This window comes from Perissodus microlepis, chromosome 15 (genome assembly GCF_051167445.1).
Source record: "Perissodus microlepis isolate ML-2025 ecotype Zambia chromosome 15, ASM5116744v1, whole genome shotgun sequence".
In the NCBI taxonomy this organism is placed as follows: Eukaryota; Metazoa; Chordata; class Actinopteri; order Cichliformes; family Cichlidae; genus Perissodus; species Perissodus microlepis.
The window spans coordinates 25,983,612-26,000,142 of NC_140475.1; the positions used below are offsets into that span (position 1 = coordinate 25,983,612).

Sequence of the window (16,531 nt, forward strand, 5' to 3'; positions counted from 1 at the left end):
TGGGATGTCTTCTCGGGTGCTTCTGCGGCGCTGATAATTGGCGTCTGTCTTGTGTCAGTGACGTAAAAGACAGATTTAATGCGACATGACCATTCAAACAGCAGTCGCTTTCTAAAACATCGGATATATATTGGATTCAGTACCACATACGAAAGTGACCCAGATCGGATTTGAAAATATCAGATTTGTGCCGTTCACACTGTCATACCATGATCGGATATGGGTCGCATAGGGTAAAAAAAATCGAATTTGATGCACTTTCACCTGCAGTGTGAACGTAGCCTTAGTGACATGACCAATCAGTGCTGAGAGATGAATCACACAATAACCTCAACAAGGATCAGATCCAAGACGCAGGAAATACAAGAGTACCTCAGACCCACGCTGAAGAGCTACAAATGCAGTTTTCTGTTTTGGTAAAATATTCATCAAGGCTTATTTTTATTTTTATTGTTATTAGTATTATTATTATTGTTGTACGAAGAGAGGATGCCCCCTGTTTATGACCCCTGTCAAATGATTTATGACAGATGAAGTAACAAAAGTTTATGAATGTCATAAAATCACGAAATTCATAACTCTGTAATAATGAATAATCATATCCCCCAAAAATTATGATAATGAAAACATAGCAATGGAACAGCATGATGAATAAGATGTTTGAGATAGAAATGAAAACTATGGAATAATAATTCAGAACGGGGTGCAACTGTCATTTAAAAAAAAAAAGAGGTCTACTTATGAAACTTTATTGTTATCCTTTCAAACTTTGTCAAATTTCCATGTTATGCTTTTTTTTGTTGTGTGTGTTATTTTCTATAGAAACTCTGTGTGTATAATCATGTATCTTTGATACATAAAATATTTAATCTTGTATTTGTCTATTTTGTGGTTATTGAATATAAATTCGTCACGTCTTCCTGATAGACAGATGGCTGAAACAAAAGCCACCAACGTTTAAATAAGAAAACTCCAAGAGGAGACGAGCAGCACTGAGTCTGCATGCAAAACAAGAAAACCCAACAGCGTTCATATTTGCTCTTTCACAGGTGGATTTCTAAAGCCAAGTTCAGTGCTGCTGTATACACTCTCAGATGGAAACACCGATGAATCTACAGATTCACAGATTTCATTAGACCATCTAAGTCTTCAGTTTTTGTTGTTTTTTTGTTTTACATAAAAAATGTCAACATTTTATATTTTCCAGTGAAAGCACAGTGCAGGAACTCCAGCAACACTTAAGGGAAGATGAACAACTTTAATAATTGACCAACGCGTTTCAGCTTGTGGCCTTCATCAGGGTCATCACATTTGGCCACAAGCCGAAATGCGTTGGTCAGTTATTAAAGTTGTTCATCTTCCCTTAAGTGTTGCTGGAGTTCCTGCATTGTGAATTATTTCATCCTCTCCGTGCACACTGGAACTAGGTGAAGTTGTGCCAGAAATTTTTGCAGTGAAAGCACAGTGACATGGGAAGATATTTTTCTTTAGTGATGTTACTGCAACAATCTCAAATACTTCTGAGATTTTATGGTCAAACTATTTGATTTTGTGGCCTTTCTCTGATGATGCAAATGTCAGGACCAAGAATCATTCAGGGTTAACAACACAGGAGAAAACAGTTGATGTAACTGTCCCTGAGACAGTTAAATAAAGGTGTTTGTTTTATATGTTTCTGTGATAAATTCATGTTTAATTTAGTTCATTTATTTGTTGGAAAGTGTTAAACATGTCTTAGATAAGATAATAAAAAGGATAACATTAATTAAAAACTTAAAACAAACTTAAAACTTAAAATACGTGATTACAAAATAAGCACTTTGTTAAAGCTGTAAAGTTTGTTTGAGGTAGAGTTTGTAATTGTCTCATGACCAGAGTTTAGCTGAGAGCACAACCATGGCATTGTAGGTCAGAACTAACATGGGTACAGAGCTACAGATGCAATGATATGCTGAAAGCGTTGCTGTTGAGTGTAGTTCACACCTGCTTACACATACTGATGTCGCAGAGTTTTGCTCAAATGGTCTGATCACATCATTACAAACATGTGTGTTCAGTATTGAGTTGCTGTGTGTGAAAGGTGACAGCTGTGTTGGAGTTGTGTTCACATTTTTCCAGTGCAAGTGTGAAATGTATTTAGTGACTGAGTTTCAATTCAATTTTATTTATATAATGCCAAATCACAACAACAGTCACCTCAAGGCGCTTTATATTGTACCGTAGATCGTACAATAATAGATACAGAGAAAAACCCAACAATCATATCACCCCCTATGAGCAAGCACTTTGGCAAGAGTGGGAAGGAAAAACTCCCTTTTAACAGGAAGAAACCTCTGGCAGAACCAGGCTCAGGGAGGGGCGGCCATCTGCTGCAACCAGTTGGGGTGAGAGAAGGAAGACAGGATAGAAGACATGCTGTGGAAGAGAGACAGAGATTAATAACAGGTATGATTCAATGCAGAGAGGTCTATTCTCACTCACATAGTGAGTGAGAAAGGTGACTGGAAAGGAAAAACCCAGTGCATCATGAGAATCCCCGGCAGCCTACGTCTATTGCAGCATAACTAAGGGAGGATTCAGGGTCACCTGGTCCAGCCCTAACTATATGCTTTAGCAAAAAGGAAAGTTTTAAGCCTAATCTTAAAAGTAGAGATAGTGTTTGTCTCCCAAATCCAAACTGAAAGCTGGTTCCACAGAAGAGGGGCCTGAAAACTGAAGGCTCTCCCTCCCATTCTAATTTTAAGCCAATAAAGGGAAGCCAATACAGGAGAAATATGCTCTCTCTTTCTAGTCCTTGTCAGTACTCTTGCTGCAGCATTTTGGATTAACTGAAGGCTTTTCAGTAGTGATGTGACGTTCTATATCGGCTTCGAAGCTTGTGTCGAGTAATTGAGGGGGCGTTTCCGCGATGCGCGTATCGAGGCTTGCTTCATTTATGGGAGGAGCTGAAAATGATGACGTCCGAAGCCTCGCTGCCCGGCTGTACCACATGACTGGTTCATGAAGTGGTTCGAACTTTGCCGCGAGCTATGACAGAAATATAAACCCCTCAGACTTCATTCAAAATGTAGGTGTTTGATGGCGAGTTGCGGTTAGTGAGAGTTTGGAGACAGTTTGGAGGTTTATGAGAGTGAGGAGAGAAAGTCAGGAGAGAATGGAGCCAGCTAAGAAGAGGAGGATGTCCTCCCCTGTGTGGGAACATTTTGATTTTATTCCTCCCAACAAGGTATGTAAATTTCTACAGAAGATGTATTTTCATAATACTGATACAACTTATGTTAAGCGGCTTTACTTTTGTACAAGGTGAAGTGTTTGCTATGTGCCAGGGAGCTGGGATATAACAACAACACCTCATCCATGCTTAGGCACTACAGAGCTTTGCATGAGAATAAGGGGAACACCGATTATGGAGCAAGACCAGGTGAGCCATCAAATGTCATGATAATATAGCATGCCGTAATGTTACTAAATGATATAACAATATTATACAACTGTAATAAGTTACGTGTGTGATATTTATATTTGTGCTTTGTCTTTATTGTCTTTCCTCAGGAGAACAATCTCAAATAGATGAAGACCTGGTTAGCATGGTGATTGAGGACTCCCAGCCATTTAGCATTGTGGAGGACAAAGGATTTAAAAGATTTGTTAAATCATTAAATCCTAGCTATGTTCTCCCCACTAAAAGGTCATAAAAGCAGTGAAAATTTAGTTTTTACAGAATAAAATGTGAACAGGCAGGACTGAGGCCTCAGTCTGTAGCTGTCCATACCTCAACGTTACAAAAGCACAACTACTGTCCACACCCCAACCACACCTCACCTCACAGTAAATGATCATTTACATTTTAAGCATTTCCAAATAATCATTTTCCATACTGCCAGTATAAATATACACAGTATACTGCCATCACTACAATATACATGTTTTACACACTCCTTTTGTTGTTGACATTTACAGGCTGTGTGCAAAAGGCCACACTCTTCAAATTCATGCCAACTAATATTTTTACGTCCAGTAGGTGTCCTACTAGAGCAAATGAAGCTCCAAGAAGCTTTGCGCTGGGGTGAACCAATTGGATGAAAAGCTTCAGTGCTTCATGAAGCTTCATCTGCCCATCACTACTTTTCAGGGTTTTTAGGACATCCTGGAAGTAATAAATGCATGAAATAGTTTTTCAGCATCACTCTGAGACAGGATATTTCTAATTTTACAGATGTTGCGCAAATGGAAGAAAGCAGTCTTACATATTTGTTTAATATGTGCATTGAAGGACAAGTCTTGGTCAAAAATGACTCCAAGGTTCCTCACAGCGTTACTGGAGGCCATTGTAATGACATCCAGAGTAAGAATCTGGTTAGATACCATATTTCTAAGATTTTCAGGGCCGAGTAAAATAACCTCAGTTTTATCTGAATTAAGAAGCAGAAAGTTAGCGGCCATCCAGGTCTTTATGTCTTTAAGACATTCCTGCAGTTTAACTAATTGATGTGTGTTACCTGGCTGGACAGATGGAGTTGGGTGTCATCTGCATAGCAGTGAAAATGTATGCGTTCTAATGATACTGCCTAAGGGAAGCATGTATAATGTAAACAGAATTGGTCCTAGCACTGAACCCTGTGGAACACCATAATTGACCTTAGTGTGTGAAGAGGACTCTCCATTTACATGCACAAATTGGAGTCTATTAGATAGATATGACACAAACCACTGCAGTGCAGTACCTGTAATACCTACAGCATGCTCTAATCGCTCTAATAGAATTTTATGGTCGACAGTATCGAACGCTGCACTAAGGTCTAGCAGGACAAGCACAGAGATGAGTCCACTGTCAGAGGCCATAAGATCATTTGTAACCTTCACTAAAGCTGTTTCTGTGCTGTGATGATGAAACCTGACTGAAACTCTTCAAATAAGCCATCCCTCTGCAGATGAGCAGTTAGTTGTTTGACAACTACTCTTTCAAGGATTTTTGATATGAAAGGAAGGTTGGAGATTGGCCTATAATTAGCTAAGACTGCTGGGTCTAGGGATGGCTTTTTAGGTAAAGGTTTAACCTCTGCCAGCTTGAAGGCCTGTGGTACATAGCCGATTATTAGAGATAGGTTGATCATATTTAAGATTGGCGCATTAATTAATGGCAGGACTTCTTTGAGCAGTTTTGTAGGAATGGGGTCTAAAAGACACGTTGATGGTTTGGAGGAAGTAATTATTGAAGTTAACTCAGAAAGATCAATTGGAGAAAAAGAGTCTAAATGAATGTCAATGGTACTGAAAGTAGCTGTAGATAATATTACATCTGTGGGATGATTATTGGTAATTTTTTCTCTAATGGCTAAAATTTTATTTGTGAAGAAGTTCATGAAGTCATTACTAGTTAATGTTAAAGGGAGGGTTCGCTCAACAGTACAGTGCTGAAGAGAAACCTAGGGTTGTTCTTATTTTCTTCAATCAGTGATGAATAGTAAGATGTTCTAGCTTTGCGGAGGGCTTTCTTATAACGCAACAAACTATTTCTCCAGGCTAAATGATGATCTTGTAAATTTGTGACACGCCATTTCCTCTCCAGCTTACGAGTTATCTGCTTTAGGCTACGTGTTTGAGAATTATACCACGGAGTCAGGTACTTCTGATTTGAGGCCTTATTTTTCACAGGAGATACAGTATCCAGAGTCGTACGTAGTGAGGATCGTTTTAAGGTTTTGAAAAAATACTGAGTTTTTCTGAACAGTGTTTGAGTTTTGGCCAAATGAGTGTTTGGTTGGAAAAAATAAGTTTAGGCCGCTGAGAATTTGGTTTAGAGGAAGTTTAGTGTTTCAGCGGTTCAGAAATACTATAATAATGCGGACCTCCGGCCCTTCACCGCTGGAGGCCTCCGTAAACACTCCAGCAACAACAAACGCCGCCGCTCGGCTAACCAATCCTTTCGCACGCTGTCTGTAACGTCACATCCCGTCAGCGCGCTGGGCTGGGTTAGTCCTCCATCTTGGCTAGCGTAGCGGCTAACAGAGAGGCTGCTGTAGAGGATGAGGAGACCCTGACTGAACCGAACCGGCACCGTGTCCCCGAGCCAGAAGCCACCACACGCCACCGGACAGGCTCCGCGTACGCGCAGACCCGGTAGTGCCGGGCTGCTAGCAGCTAGCCGCCAGCAAAGAGGAACTGGTGCTCCGGTTCCGTTCGGGTCGATGTCGGTTACAGAAAGCCGGACAAGAAGCCGAGACGAGCCGAGCCGGGACAGATAACCCGCCCGGCGTGCAGCCAGGACCGGGGCCGGTGATGCTGCGTGGGAACCTGCTTAGGTAAACTCAGGCTGACGTCACGCAGGTGTTCCGGAGCGGAGCGGGGGCTTCATGACCGAAACTACCGACCCTGGCTCACTGTGACCCTGGAACATGTCCGCCAGGACCCCGCTGCCCACCGTGAACGAGCGGGACCCCGAGCACGTGAGTGCGCGTATGTTTTTCGTTTGGAAAAGTTAGAAAACAACAAACAAACAGATCAGGGAGTTACTTAGTTTCTAGTTCAGTTTCTATTTAATAAAACTGTTTTACTGATAAATGTAAATAACATACTCGTGACTGCAGAAATCTGACCGCTGACCTTTGACCACTGCTAATATTACCTATATATGGTTTGCATCACGGGGTTACCTGAAGCTCAGACTTCATCATTAAATAGGTGAACATCCTCCTGAGTGAGCAGCTCCAGTGTTTCTAATGCCAAGAGACATAATAAAAAGATCCCAATAAAGCACAGATGTAGGTGCTGGCAGCTGTGTCAGTGAGTGCTGTCATGTTATGTCAGTGATCACTGATGTGTGGGGCAACCGTGGTTCAGGGGGGTTGGGAAGCGCATCTGTATCCGGAAGTTTGCTGGTTCGATCCCCCAGCTCTCTCTGTCCTGGTCGTTGTGTCCTTGGGCAAGACACTTTACCCTACCGCCTACTGGTGTTGGCCAGAGGGGCCGATGGCGCGATATGGCAACCTTGCTTCTGTCAGTCTGCCCCAGGGCAGCTGTGGCTACAACTGTGGTTTGCCTGCACCAGTGTGTGAATGTGAGAGTGAAGGAATAGTGGAATTGTAAAGCGTTTTGGGTGCCTAGAAAAGCGCTATAGACATGCAATCCATTATTATTATTATTATTATTATTATTATTATCATCATCATCATGATCACTGATGTCATGTCAGTGAGCATGACGTTATGTCACTGGGCGCTGCGATGTCATGTTAGTGAGCGTTGATGTTATATCAATGAGTACTGTGATGTTCTTTATTCTTCATCATTTTGACCTATGATTTTGGGATATGTCCACAATCCACTGCTACCAGGTGCTTGCTGGATAAAAGGGTTGGAACATGAACAGATACTTTGAGCTGGGACCATGCTCCATGCTGACTGTGTGTTTATTTCCCAGCATGCCTCGGTGGACGACGGGCGCAGCGAGGTGCCATCCCGCTCTGTCCGTTCCGCCCGCTGTAAAAACTCGTCGGCGTCTGGCACAGACGAGTCACCGCATGTGGGAAACTACCGGCTGCTGAAAACCATCGGGAAGGGAAACTTTGCCAAAGTGAAGCTGGCTCGACATATCCCAACAGGATGGGAGGTGAGATGAGTCCCGGGGACCGCTGGGAAATATCCCAGACCCCCTACAAAGCACTGATCACCTGTGTGTGTCTGACAGGTCGCCATCAAGATCATCGATAAGACCCAGCTGAACCCCAGCAGCCTGCAGAAGGTGAGCACTGTCACCTGACAGGAAGTAATGTGCTCACAAGTGTCGCAGCAGAAATTACACTGAAATGGTTCAAATTATTATTATTTAGAAAGAGTCAGGCTGAAGCAGAGAACGGTGTTTTTAGGTTTACCTGAGCAGGAAACATGAAAACACTCGTCTGGAGCTGGTTTACTGACTCGCTGCTGAAGTTCAAGGAAAAACGTGTTTTTAATATGTGATTCTGCCATCAAATCTCAGCCTGTGCTTTGTGCAGACTACCAAACCTGTGGTCACAGATCATACACGCGTCCTTAGTCTGACCTCACCTGAGCTCACCCCTCAAAATTCACCCTAAAAAAACAAAGCTAGACAAACGTCTGACAGTAGCCCGACTCTCAGTGTTCTTAATGGCGCAGGGAGCTGACGTTCATCATAATTCACATCAAGATGATGACCTTTCACCTGGATGTTTTCAGGCTGGTCTGAAACAGTCAGGTGTTATAGGTGAGTTGACCTGATGTTGCAAGTGTCTGCGTGCTGCTGGGATGATTTTAATCAGGAATGTTTTTTACAGGAGCCGTGCTGAGGCATTGATGTGATTTTTAATGTTATAATTATTGATCATTGTTCTGTAATCACACAGCTCACTTTGAAAAAAATGGTTAGAGCGCTGCGTCATCTCTCACACACAGCTGACCTCTGAAAGACAGGAACTTTGTTTCGTACCAAACTGTTCCCATCGTTCTTGATGACGTCTGTGATTTATCCTGGCGTTCCTGACACTGTCTGTTTCCTGTCTGTGTCTCAGCTCTACAGGGAGGTCCGAATAATGAAGATCTTAAATCACCCGAATATCGGTGAGTACCTCCTCACGTCACCACTGCACCTGTGTGACCGACCAGAGTTGCTCAGATGCCATATTTGTAATTTTCCTGGGGTTAAGCAGGTGAGGGGTAGAACCTCGTCACACTGCTGTTTCATATCACCTGGCTGCTTCTATCAGGTGGTTCATGACTTTGTTTTTCTTTGCTGCGATCAGTTTGGTTTCTGTTTCTGCTCTAAGCGCCTCGGTACAAGGGGAGTTCTCTGCACTGAGCCTGAGTTCAGTGCAGAGAACTCCCCTTGTACTTCATGGAAGTACAGCCTGATGGCTTCACGCAGGGTTCAGATAATGTAAGAGAGCTCAGCTCGCTCTCTTACATTATCTGAACCCTATCTGTCTGTGTGTATACAAATATACGTGTTTGCAGTGAAGCTGTTCGAGGTGATTGAGACGGAGAAGACTCTGTACCTAGTGATGGAGTACGCCAGCGGAGGTTAGTTCTTCATATATTTTAAACCAATCAGAGGCTGGGACAGGTGTGACCTTTGAACCCTGTGTGTGTGTGTGTGTGTGTGTGTGTGCGTGCGCGCGCAGGTGAAGTATTCGACTACCTCGTAGCTCATGGTAGGATGAAGGAGAAGGAGGCCAGAGCTAAATTTAGACAGGTAACATGTACACATGCACACACTGCCGTTACCATGGTAACACATTGGCAGTACTATCCATCCCATAATACCCAAGTGTTTCAGGTCCGTGTGTGTCTCCACAGATTGTGTCTGCAGTCCAGTACTGCCATCAGAAGCACATCGTTCACCGAGACCTCAAGGTAACGCCCCGGGCGGTTATTCTGAAGCCCCACCTAAACTTTATATGAGAGGTCTGCAGGTGTGGAATCACCTTCACATCTGAAATTTAACGTTTTCAGGTGTTTTCGATTTCCTCTTCTGAAGTTATCAAACTGTATGTAAAAATGGAAGCAGCTCCTTAAAAGCTGCATTCTCTCTGATGTCTAGCATCGGGGGGTGATTCCTCTGGTTGTGGAAAAGTGAGAAAGTGAGCGTCCTGCTTGGTGATCCGTTTCCTGTCAGGTCCTGTTAAAGACAGATAGGAGCAGGAGGGAGGGAGGGTTCAGGGCGGGGCTAACATTGGACGCCCCTACAGTCATCGCATAAATTTAAAAACAGCAGGAGGATGAAAACGCTCGAGGCGTCGGACTAACTGCAGTATTTTATTTTCTCTCTGGTTTTATTTTTTGTTTATTAGTGTAGGAATAGGTTAGCACTTAGCATTAGCTGCTCACCTATTTCCATGTTTTGATATACAGGCTGCAGTCATGTACAGTGAGCCAACCACTCTGACTCTCCATGTTAGCTCCTACAACTGTATTACTACAGAGTGTAGTTACACACACAAACACACACAGGCTGACTTTGAAGCATTGAGGTTTTCCTCTGATGTTTTAGAGAGCTGAATCCAGCTCCTGTCTGCATTGTGCTTACTGTCACAGTGAACAGGTGTTTGCCTTCACTCCAGCTATAAACAGGCTTCCATGTGTTCCTAACAAATGGTCTCTGCTACTCTGCAGGCGGAGAACCTCCTCTTGGACGCCGACATGAACATAAAGATCGCAGACTTTGGATTCAGCAACGAGTTCACCGTGGGAGGAAAACTGGACACCTTCTGTGGGTCTCCTCCATATGCTGCACCTGAGCTCTTCCAGGTACGCACAAAGGTGTCTGTGGTGTGTGTGGTTTTCTGTGAAGCTGCAGAGTATAGAGTGTGTGTGTATTTGTGACGTATGCTTGTGCGTGTTTGTTTCAGGGTAAGAAGTATGACGGTCCAGAGGTGGATGTGTGGAGTCTCGGGGTGATCCTCTACACGCTGGTCAGTGGCTCTCTGCCGTTTGACGGGCAGAACCTGAAGGTGAGGAGCAGGGAGGTCTGAGGATGTCCTGCAGCATCAGGACATGACAGTGATTGGTGTGTGTGCAGGAGCTGAGGGAGCGCGTGCTGCGAGGGAAATATCGAATCCCCTTCTACATGTCGACGGACTGTGAGAACCTGCTGAAACGCTTCCTGGTGCTGAACCCGGGCAAGAGAGGAACACTGGAGGTGAACCACTACATCAGCAATATAATCAATACATCATCTGTACATAATCAATACATCATATATGCATAGCTCAGTTCAATTTAGAGTGAAGGATAAACAGATGAAAACAAAAACATGAACTAAAAACCTATCGACTTGGACAAGGGTGCAGGAAGTAGGGCTGTGCGATATGACCAAAATCTCATATCCCGATATAAGAATTCTATCGTCCCGATAAATCACAAAAATGTAACATTTTCTGTAAATTCTGTGAATCTCGGGCAGCTCAACTTGCGTGAAGTGTTTCCAGCTGTGCGTCATGTAGCTGGAGTCGAGTGTTTTAACCGATGCATGAAACTATACATTTTTAGACACAAGTTGTAACGGCCGCCGTTTTCTTTGTGAATATTTATTACACAGGGTGCTGCGGGGAAAAGCCTGTTCTAACGTTTGAGTCTAAGGTCTATTTTTTAGCACCTGGCGGCTCTTTTTTACTTCTCATCCGTAAATAATCTGCTCTTTCACGTGATTCAGTTTATTTAAGTCTCAACAGGATCTTGAGCTTTATTGTGAAAGGTTTATGTGGAACATAAACAAGCGGACACGCGATGGTGTTACCGTCGTTGTTGCTAACCATAACGCATAAAAACAGGCGCTTGTCCGTCCGTAGTGTGGTTATATTAAATATAAGAGAAATAGAGAACTTTAAGAAATTAATATAGCCACTATGACCATCAAAACGATGAAAAAATATTGCCGTAAACAATTTATTTTGCGACACCACGAAACAAACGATAGCGTAAAATGAAACGATAGACGTTTTTATATCGTCATCCGATATATATCGTTATATCGAACAGCCCTAGCAGGAAGACAGGACAAAGACATGCTGTGGAAGAGAGCCAGAGATTAATAACAAGTATGATTCAGTGCAGAGGGGTCTATTAGCACATAGTGAGTGAAGAAGAAACACCCAGTGCATCATGGGAATCCCCCAGCAGCCTACACCTATTGCAGCATAACTAAGCAAAGATTCAGGGTCACCTGATCCACCCCTAATTATATGCTTTAGCAAAAAGGAAAGTTTGAAACCTAATTTTAAAAGTAGAGATAGTGTCTGTGTCCTGAATCCCAACAGAAAGCTGGTTCCACAGAAGAAGGGCCTGAAAACTGAAGGCTTTGCCTTCCATTCTACTTTTAAATACTCTAGGAACAACAAGTAAGCCTGCAGTGCGAGAGCAAAGTGCTCTAATGGGGTGACATGGTACTACAAGGTCATTAAGATAAGATAGGTCTTGAATAATCAAGCCCCATGTGAGGAGCAGGATTTTAAATTCTGGATTTAACAGGGAGCCAATGAAGGGAAGCCATTATAGGAGAAATATGCTCTCTCTTTCTAGTCCCGGTCAGTACTCTTGCTGCAGCATTTTAAATCAACTGGAGGCTTTTCAAGGAGTCTTTAGGATATCCTGATAGTCTATACATCTCTGTCCTCTGTCATGTGCTGCTTAATGTTGGAGAATCTGTCTTGAGGTGCGACTCGGTATAGATAGAACGGCACCTTCCTGTGGTTCGTGTGCTTGTCAGAAACCTGATTACCTAATTATGCATTGGTGTCATGAGCTGCTGGTTACTGTGGCAGCTTGGGTCTGTTTTCATGTTTCCACTCAGTTTGAACGGAACAACGCGCACAGCTGACTGAACTTTAGCCTGATTACAGGAATCAGCTAATCGTGGACTGTGTGTGTGTGTGTGTGTGTGTGTGTGTGTGTTTCCCATTCTTACATATGATGAATGGTGTGTGTGTGATCACGGTTCCGTGAGCCTCCTTGAATGCTGGTGTGACACAGTTTGATCTTTAGCATCAGAAACATGATATCTGTAAAAATATTGGCTCCTTTGTTGCCATGAAATGTTTACTCTGTTGGTCCTGTGACATCAGCACAGAGTGAGATGACATCATTACACCACAGCTCAGGTCCCTCACACAGGACAACAATTACTGGGTCCTAGTCAAAATAGCCATGATAAATAATCAGTACAGCAGTGATAGTGAGGGTACTAATTATGTACTGAATATCTGTTTATAATGACTACCCCTCACCGGGTAACACGTTACCTGAACGTTACGTTGTTTCTTTTTTCAGCAAATCATGAAGGATCGGTGGATCAACAGCAGCTCTGATGAAGACGAGATGAAACCCTTCATCGAACCAGAGCTGAACATCAGAGACGAGCAGAGGATCGGTACACACACAGACACAGACGCACACACATAGACGCACACAGACACACACTGACTGTCAGTATTGATCTGTCAGACCTGATGGTGGGGATGGGCTACTCCAGAGATGCAATCACTGATTCGCTCTCCAAGATGAAGTACGATGACATTACGGCTACCTACCTGCTGCTGGGACGCAAGACCGTGGAGGTAAGTGGTTACAGTGTTGACAGCAGGTAACGTTGGCAGGTGTAACAGGTGTAGCTGTGTCTGTGTTTCAGGTGGAGGCCAGCGACTCCTCCCTGCCCAAACCGCGGCCGTCCAGCAGCAGCCAGTCTCCGGCGCACGTCGCTGCCCCACGTAGCTCCTCCTCCAAACAAAGGCGATATAGCGACCAAGGTAAACGCCCACTCCTACACTGGGACCTGGCTCCAACCCATGGCACACTAACACCTCCTTCTTCCTCTCCTCCTCAGTGTGTTCTGTCATGGCTCCTCCCACCAGGAGTCAGGCCACCACGTCAGCAGAGTGTGAGGTGAAGCTGGAGGGCAGAAGTCAGAACACGAAGTCCAGTCCTGTGGAAACAGGAAGTCCTCTGCTGGGGAGCGCCAACAACCCCAATGTGGCCGATATCCCAGAGAGGAAGAAGAGCTTAGCCACACCCCCTGTGAGTGACACTGCAGCTTGCAGATGAGCTTGTGCGGTGCTTTTCATAGCTCATGTCCACCTACTGCGTCTCAGTTATTGGTTGATTATTGTCTATGGTCTTCACACTTTTCATTGGCTGTGTGTCACAGGGCGGGTCCTCCAGCATGACGAGAAGGAACACGTACGTGTGCAGCTCTGCGGAACGCCATGCTGCGGTCCATAACGGCAGAGACGGCAGGTACAGTCGCCAGGTGAGTCATGCCTGCTGATCCGTACGCTTTGTATCTAACTTTTGCCATCCTCCACACAGCGCAGTGACCACGCCCCCCCAGCGATCAGGGGGTGGAGCTTCCACTCACAGCGTCAGCAGCGGAACAACTCCTCCCGACAGGCTTCGTTTCCCTCGGGGGACGGCAAGTCGCAGCACATTTCACGGTGGTCAGCTCCGAGAGAGACGCACTGCCACCTACAATGGCCCCCCTGCTTCCCCCACCTTGTCACATGACGCTGCACCACTTGCCCAATCACGGGCCAGAGGCTCCACCAACCTCTTCTCCAAGCTCACCTCCAAATTCACACGCAGGTATGTAACAGCGAGGCATCATGGGAGGTTTACTGGGCAGCTGACAGGGGGCGCTGTAACGACCAGCACCAGACCCTCCAGTGTCTTCTTCTTCTGCTACAACTAACTCTGCTTTCTTCCTCCCTTGCTTCCTTCTGCCTTTCCTCCTTCCTTTCCTGCTGCATCCATGTCACCTTTTTGCTCTTGCTTCCTGTGTCCTTGCTGTCAGAGGGCTCTCAGAGCTTGAGAGGAACGGCAGAGCTGAGGGCTCCAGGTGAGTCAGACAGATGATGTCATCATCTCTTTATTGTGATTGGTTTGGAGTGTTGACGGTAAACACAGAGACTTTCCACTCAGAGAGCAGCATGTTTGTCAGCTGATACTCATCTGTCCATCTGCAGCCGTAACATGTCGTCGGAGCAGAAAGAGGAGCCTGCGTCCCCCGCTGCTCCTCTGCTGAAGGATGCCAAGCCTCGCTCGCTGAGGTTCACGTGGAGCATGAAGACCACATCCTCTATGGAGCCACTAGACATGATGCGCGAGATCAGGAAAGTCCTTGATGCCAACAACTGCGACTACGAGCAGCCCGAGCACTTCCTGTTGCTCTGTGTCCATGGAGATGGCCACGCCGACAGTCTTGTCCAATGGGAGATGGAGGTGTGCAAGCTGCCCCGCCTTTCACTCAACGGCGTCCGCTTCAAACGGATTTCAGGAACGTCCATCGCCTTCAAGAACATCGCTTCCAAGATCGCCAACGAGCTCAAACTGTAGCCGCGCAGGTACGTGCGACCTCATTGGCTGCTGATGTCACAGGTTGCTCTGATGATGATGACCTCTTTCTATGCACAGGGTTTCCCGATATCCTGTCCACAGCAGGGTCAGCAGTTTGTCACTGCTCCGGATCAACAGACTTGACAGCTGCAAAGCATCCTGGGAAGACATAGGAACTGTACTGCTGTTTTATTTTGAAAGAGCCTAACCTGACCCCTGGAGCCTGGCAGAGAGGGCTGGGCGGGGCTTGTGGACAGTTCAGTGTTTGTGAATGTAGATATTTTCATTAGTTTTGTACGTGTGAGCGGTCAGCTGGTTCACCTGTGTCTCATTAAACACCTTGAACGCAGCTCAACTTCCTGTGTGGCGTCTCTGTGGAGCTAGAGGAGCCTAGAGGGGCCACACCCCTGTCTCACTGTAAGCTGAGATCACATGACAGGCCCGTGTCTCGATTTAAAGGAGCCTTTGTTTCCTGCTGGTTTCCAAAATAAAAGCTGCTGAAAACCCTAAGAGTAAGTCCAGTCCTGTGGAAACAGGAAACCCTGGGAGTGTTTCAAACGGGTGTTGGCGCTGATGGAGGCTGGCGGGCGGGTCAGGATTCATAGCCAGTTCATGGTCAGAGTGAACATTTTTCTTTAACTTAGACGGAAAGGTTCACATCCTGGTTAGAGCAACGCATGTCATGCACATCTATGTGACAGCGCAGCCACAGCTCTGACCTGTACATCCAGGTGTGTCATGACATCTAGGTCACAGCTCACTTCCTGTAACCACAGGAAGCCCGCCTCGTGGTTTTTAGCCCATGTGATGTTCAGGGGGGCATAAGGGGCGGGCGGAGCCAGAAGTCCAGATGTGCCTGCAGACCAAGCTCAGTCGTGTTTTCAGGTCGTTTTCGAGCACCTGGAGTTCACTGTTGGTCTCCATAGAAATGTGAATATAATCTCACCTGGATAACCTCAGCAGGAGTCGGAGATAACGGTACGTGCACGCTTTGTACGCACGACTGAGTTAAATAAAGGTCCAGCTGTTGGGTGGTGCTGGGCGAGTGGGGGTGTTGTTATGCCGTACCACAGCGTACCTGTTACATCATCTCAAAGGTGGAATGTTACAGGTTAAAATCTCGGTTTGTGTTTGAAGTGCGTCTGAAACGAACTGCCACCGCTGCGTGATTAGCTGCACTAATCCTACCGACTGGGGCAGGAACACACATGCATTTCCTGCTTCAGCACCACTGGTCGGCTCGCGGTGAGGGGGTGGAGTCCTGTGACTCTGTGGAGGGTCAGCTGGATGTAGCTGGTGACCGTCAGAGAGATGGAGGTGCTGCTCAGGACTTAAAGCAGATGCCAATCAGGGAGCAGATTAGGCATAAAGTGTGCGTGCAGGGTGAAAACTGTGAACTCAGACATGCACAGCAGATTCTTGCTTCACAAACACTGGAAGGGTTACAATGACAACAGGGTTACCCACACCCTGCTTACTGGGGAAAAAAATACTGTGTGTATCTGACACGGGGTAGGGGATGTTATGGCGTGGGCTTTGGCGTCTCAGCAGTATGAAGTATAGAATAGAATAGAATAATCCTTTAATTGTCCCACAAGAGGAAATGTGTTTGTAACAGCAGCCAGAAAGACACATATACGACAAACAGTACACAGAACAGAAACATACACAATTTTTCTTTCATATTTACATCA

General features: G+C 45.3%; 1 protein-coding gene across 1 annotated transcript; it reads left to right on the forward strand.

The window, feature by feature from the left end:
• The first annotated feature begins 5,961 nt into the window (after positions 1 to 5,961).
• On the forward strand, positions 5,962 to 15,192 carry LOC146372294 (MAP/microtubule affinity-regulating kinase 3-like). Its single transcript, XM_084952647.1, has 19 exons — positions 5,962 to 6,446; positions 7,420 to 7,608; positions 7,687 to 7,740; positions 8,528 to 8,576; positions 8,970 to 9,035; positions 9,137 to 9,207; positions 9,312 to 9,368; positions 10,128 to 10,262; positions 10,364 to 10,465; positions 10,534 to 10,653; positions 12,780 to 12,879; positions 12,954 to 13,066; positions 13,138 to 13,255; positions 13,333 to 13,523; positions 13,654 to 13,742; positions 13,815 to 14,087; positions 14,296 to 14,340; positions 14,468 to 14,845; positions 14,916 to 15,192. The coding sequence occupies exons 1-18, from the start codon at positions 6,396 to 6,398 to the stop codon at positions 14,835 to 14,837; spliced, it is 2,193 nt and encodes a 730-aa protein (XP_084808773.1). The 5' UTR covers positions 5,962 to 6,395; the 3' UTR covers positions 14,838 to 14,845; positions 14,916 to 15,192.
• The last annotated feature ends 1,339 nt before the right edge of the window (positions 15,193 to 16,531 follow it).

Bases quoted from the DNA above. Each gene is read 5' to 3' on its own strand.
- LOC146372294 (XM_084952647.1), top strand. From the start codon at position 6,396: ATGTCCGCCAGGACCCCGCTGCCCACCGTGAACGAGCGGGACCCCGAG. The intron at 7,741-8,527 runs GTGAGCACTGTC...TCTGTGTCTCAG, and splicing joins ACCCCAGCAGCCTGCAGAAG to CTCTACAGGGAGGTCCGAAT. The intron at 14,341-14,467 runs GTGAGTCAGACA...GTCCATCTGCAG, and splicing joins GGCAGAGCTGAGGGCTCCAG to CCGTAACATGTCGTCGGAGC.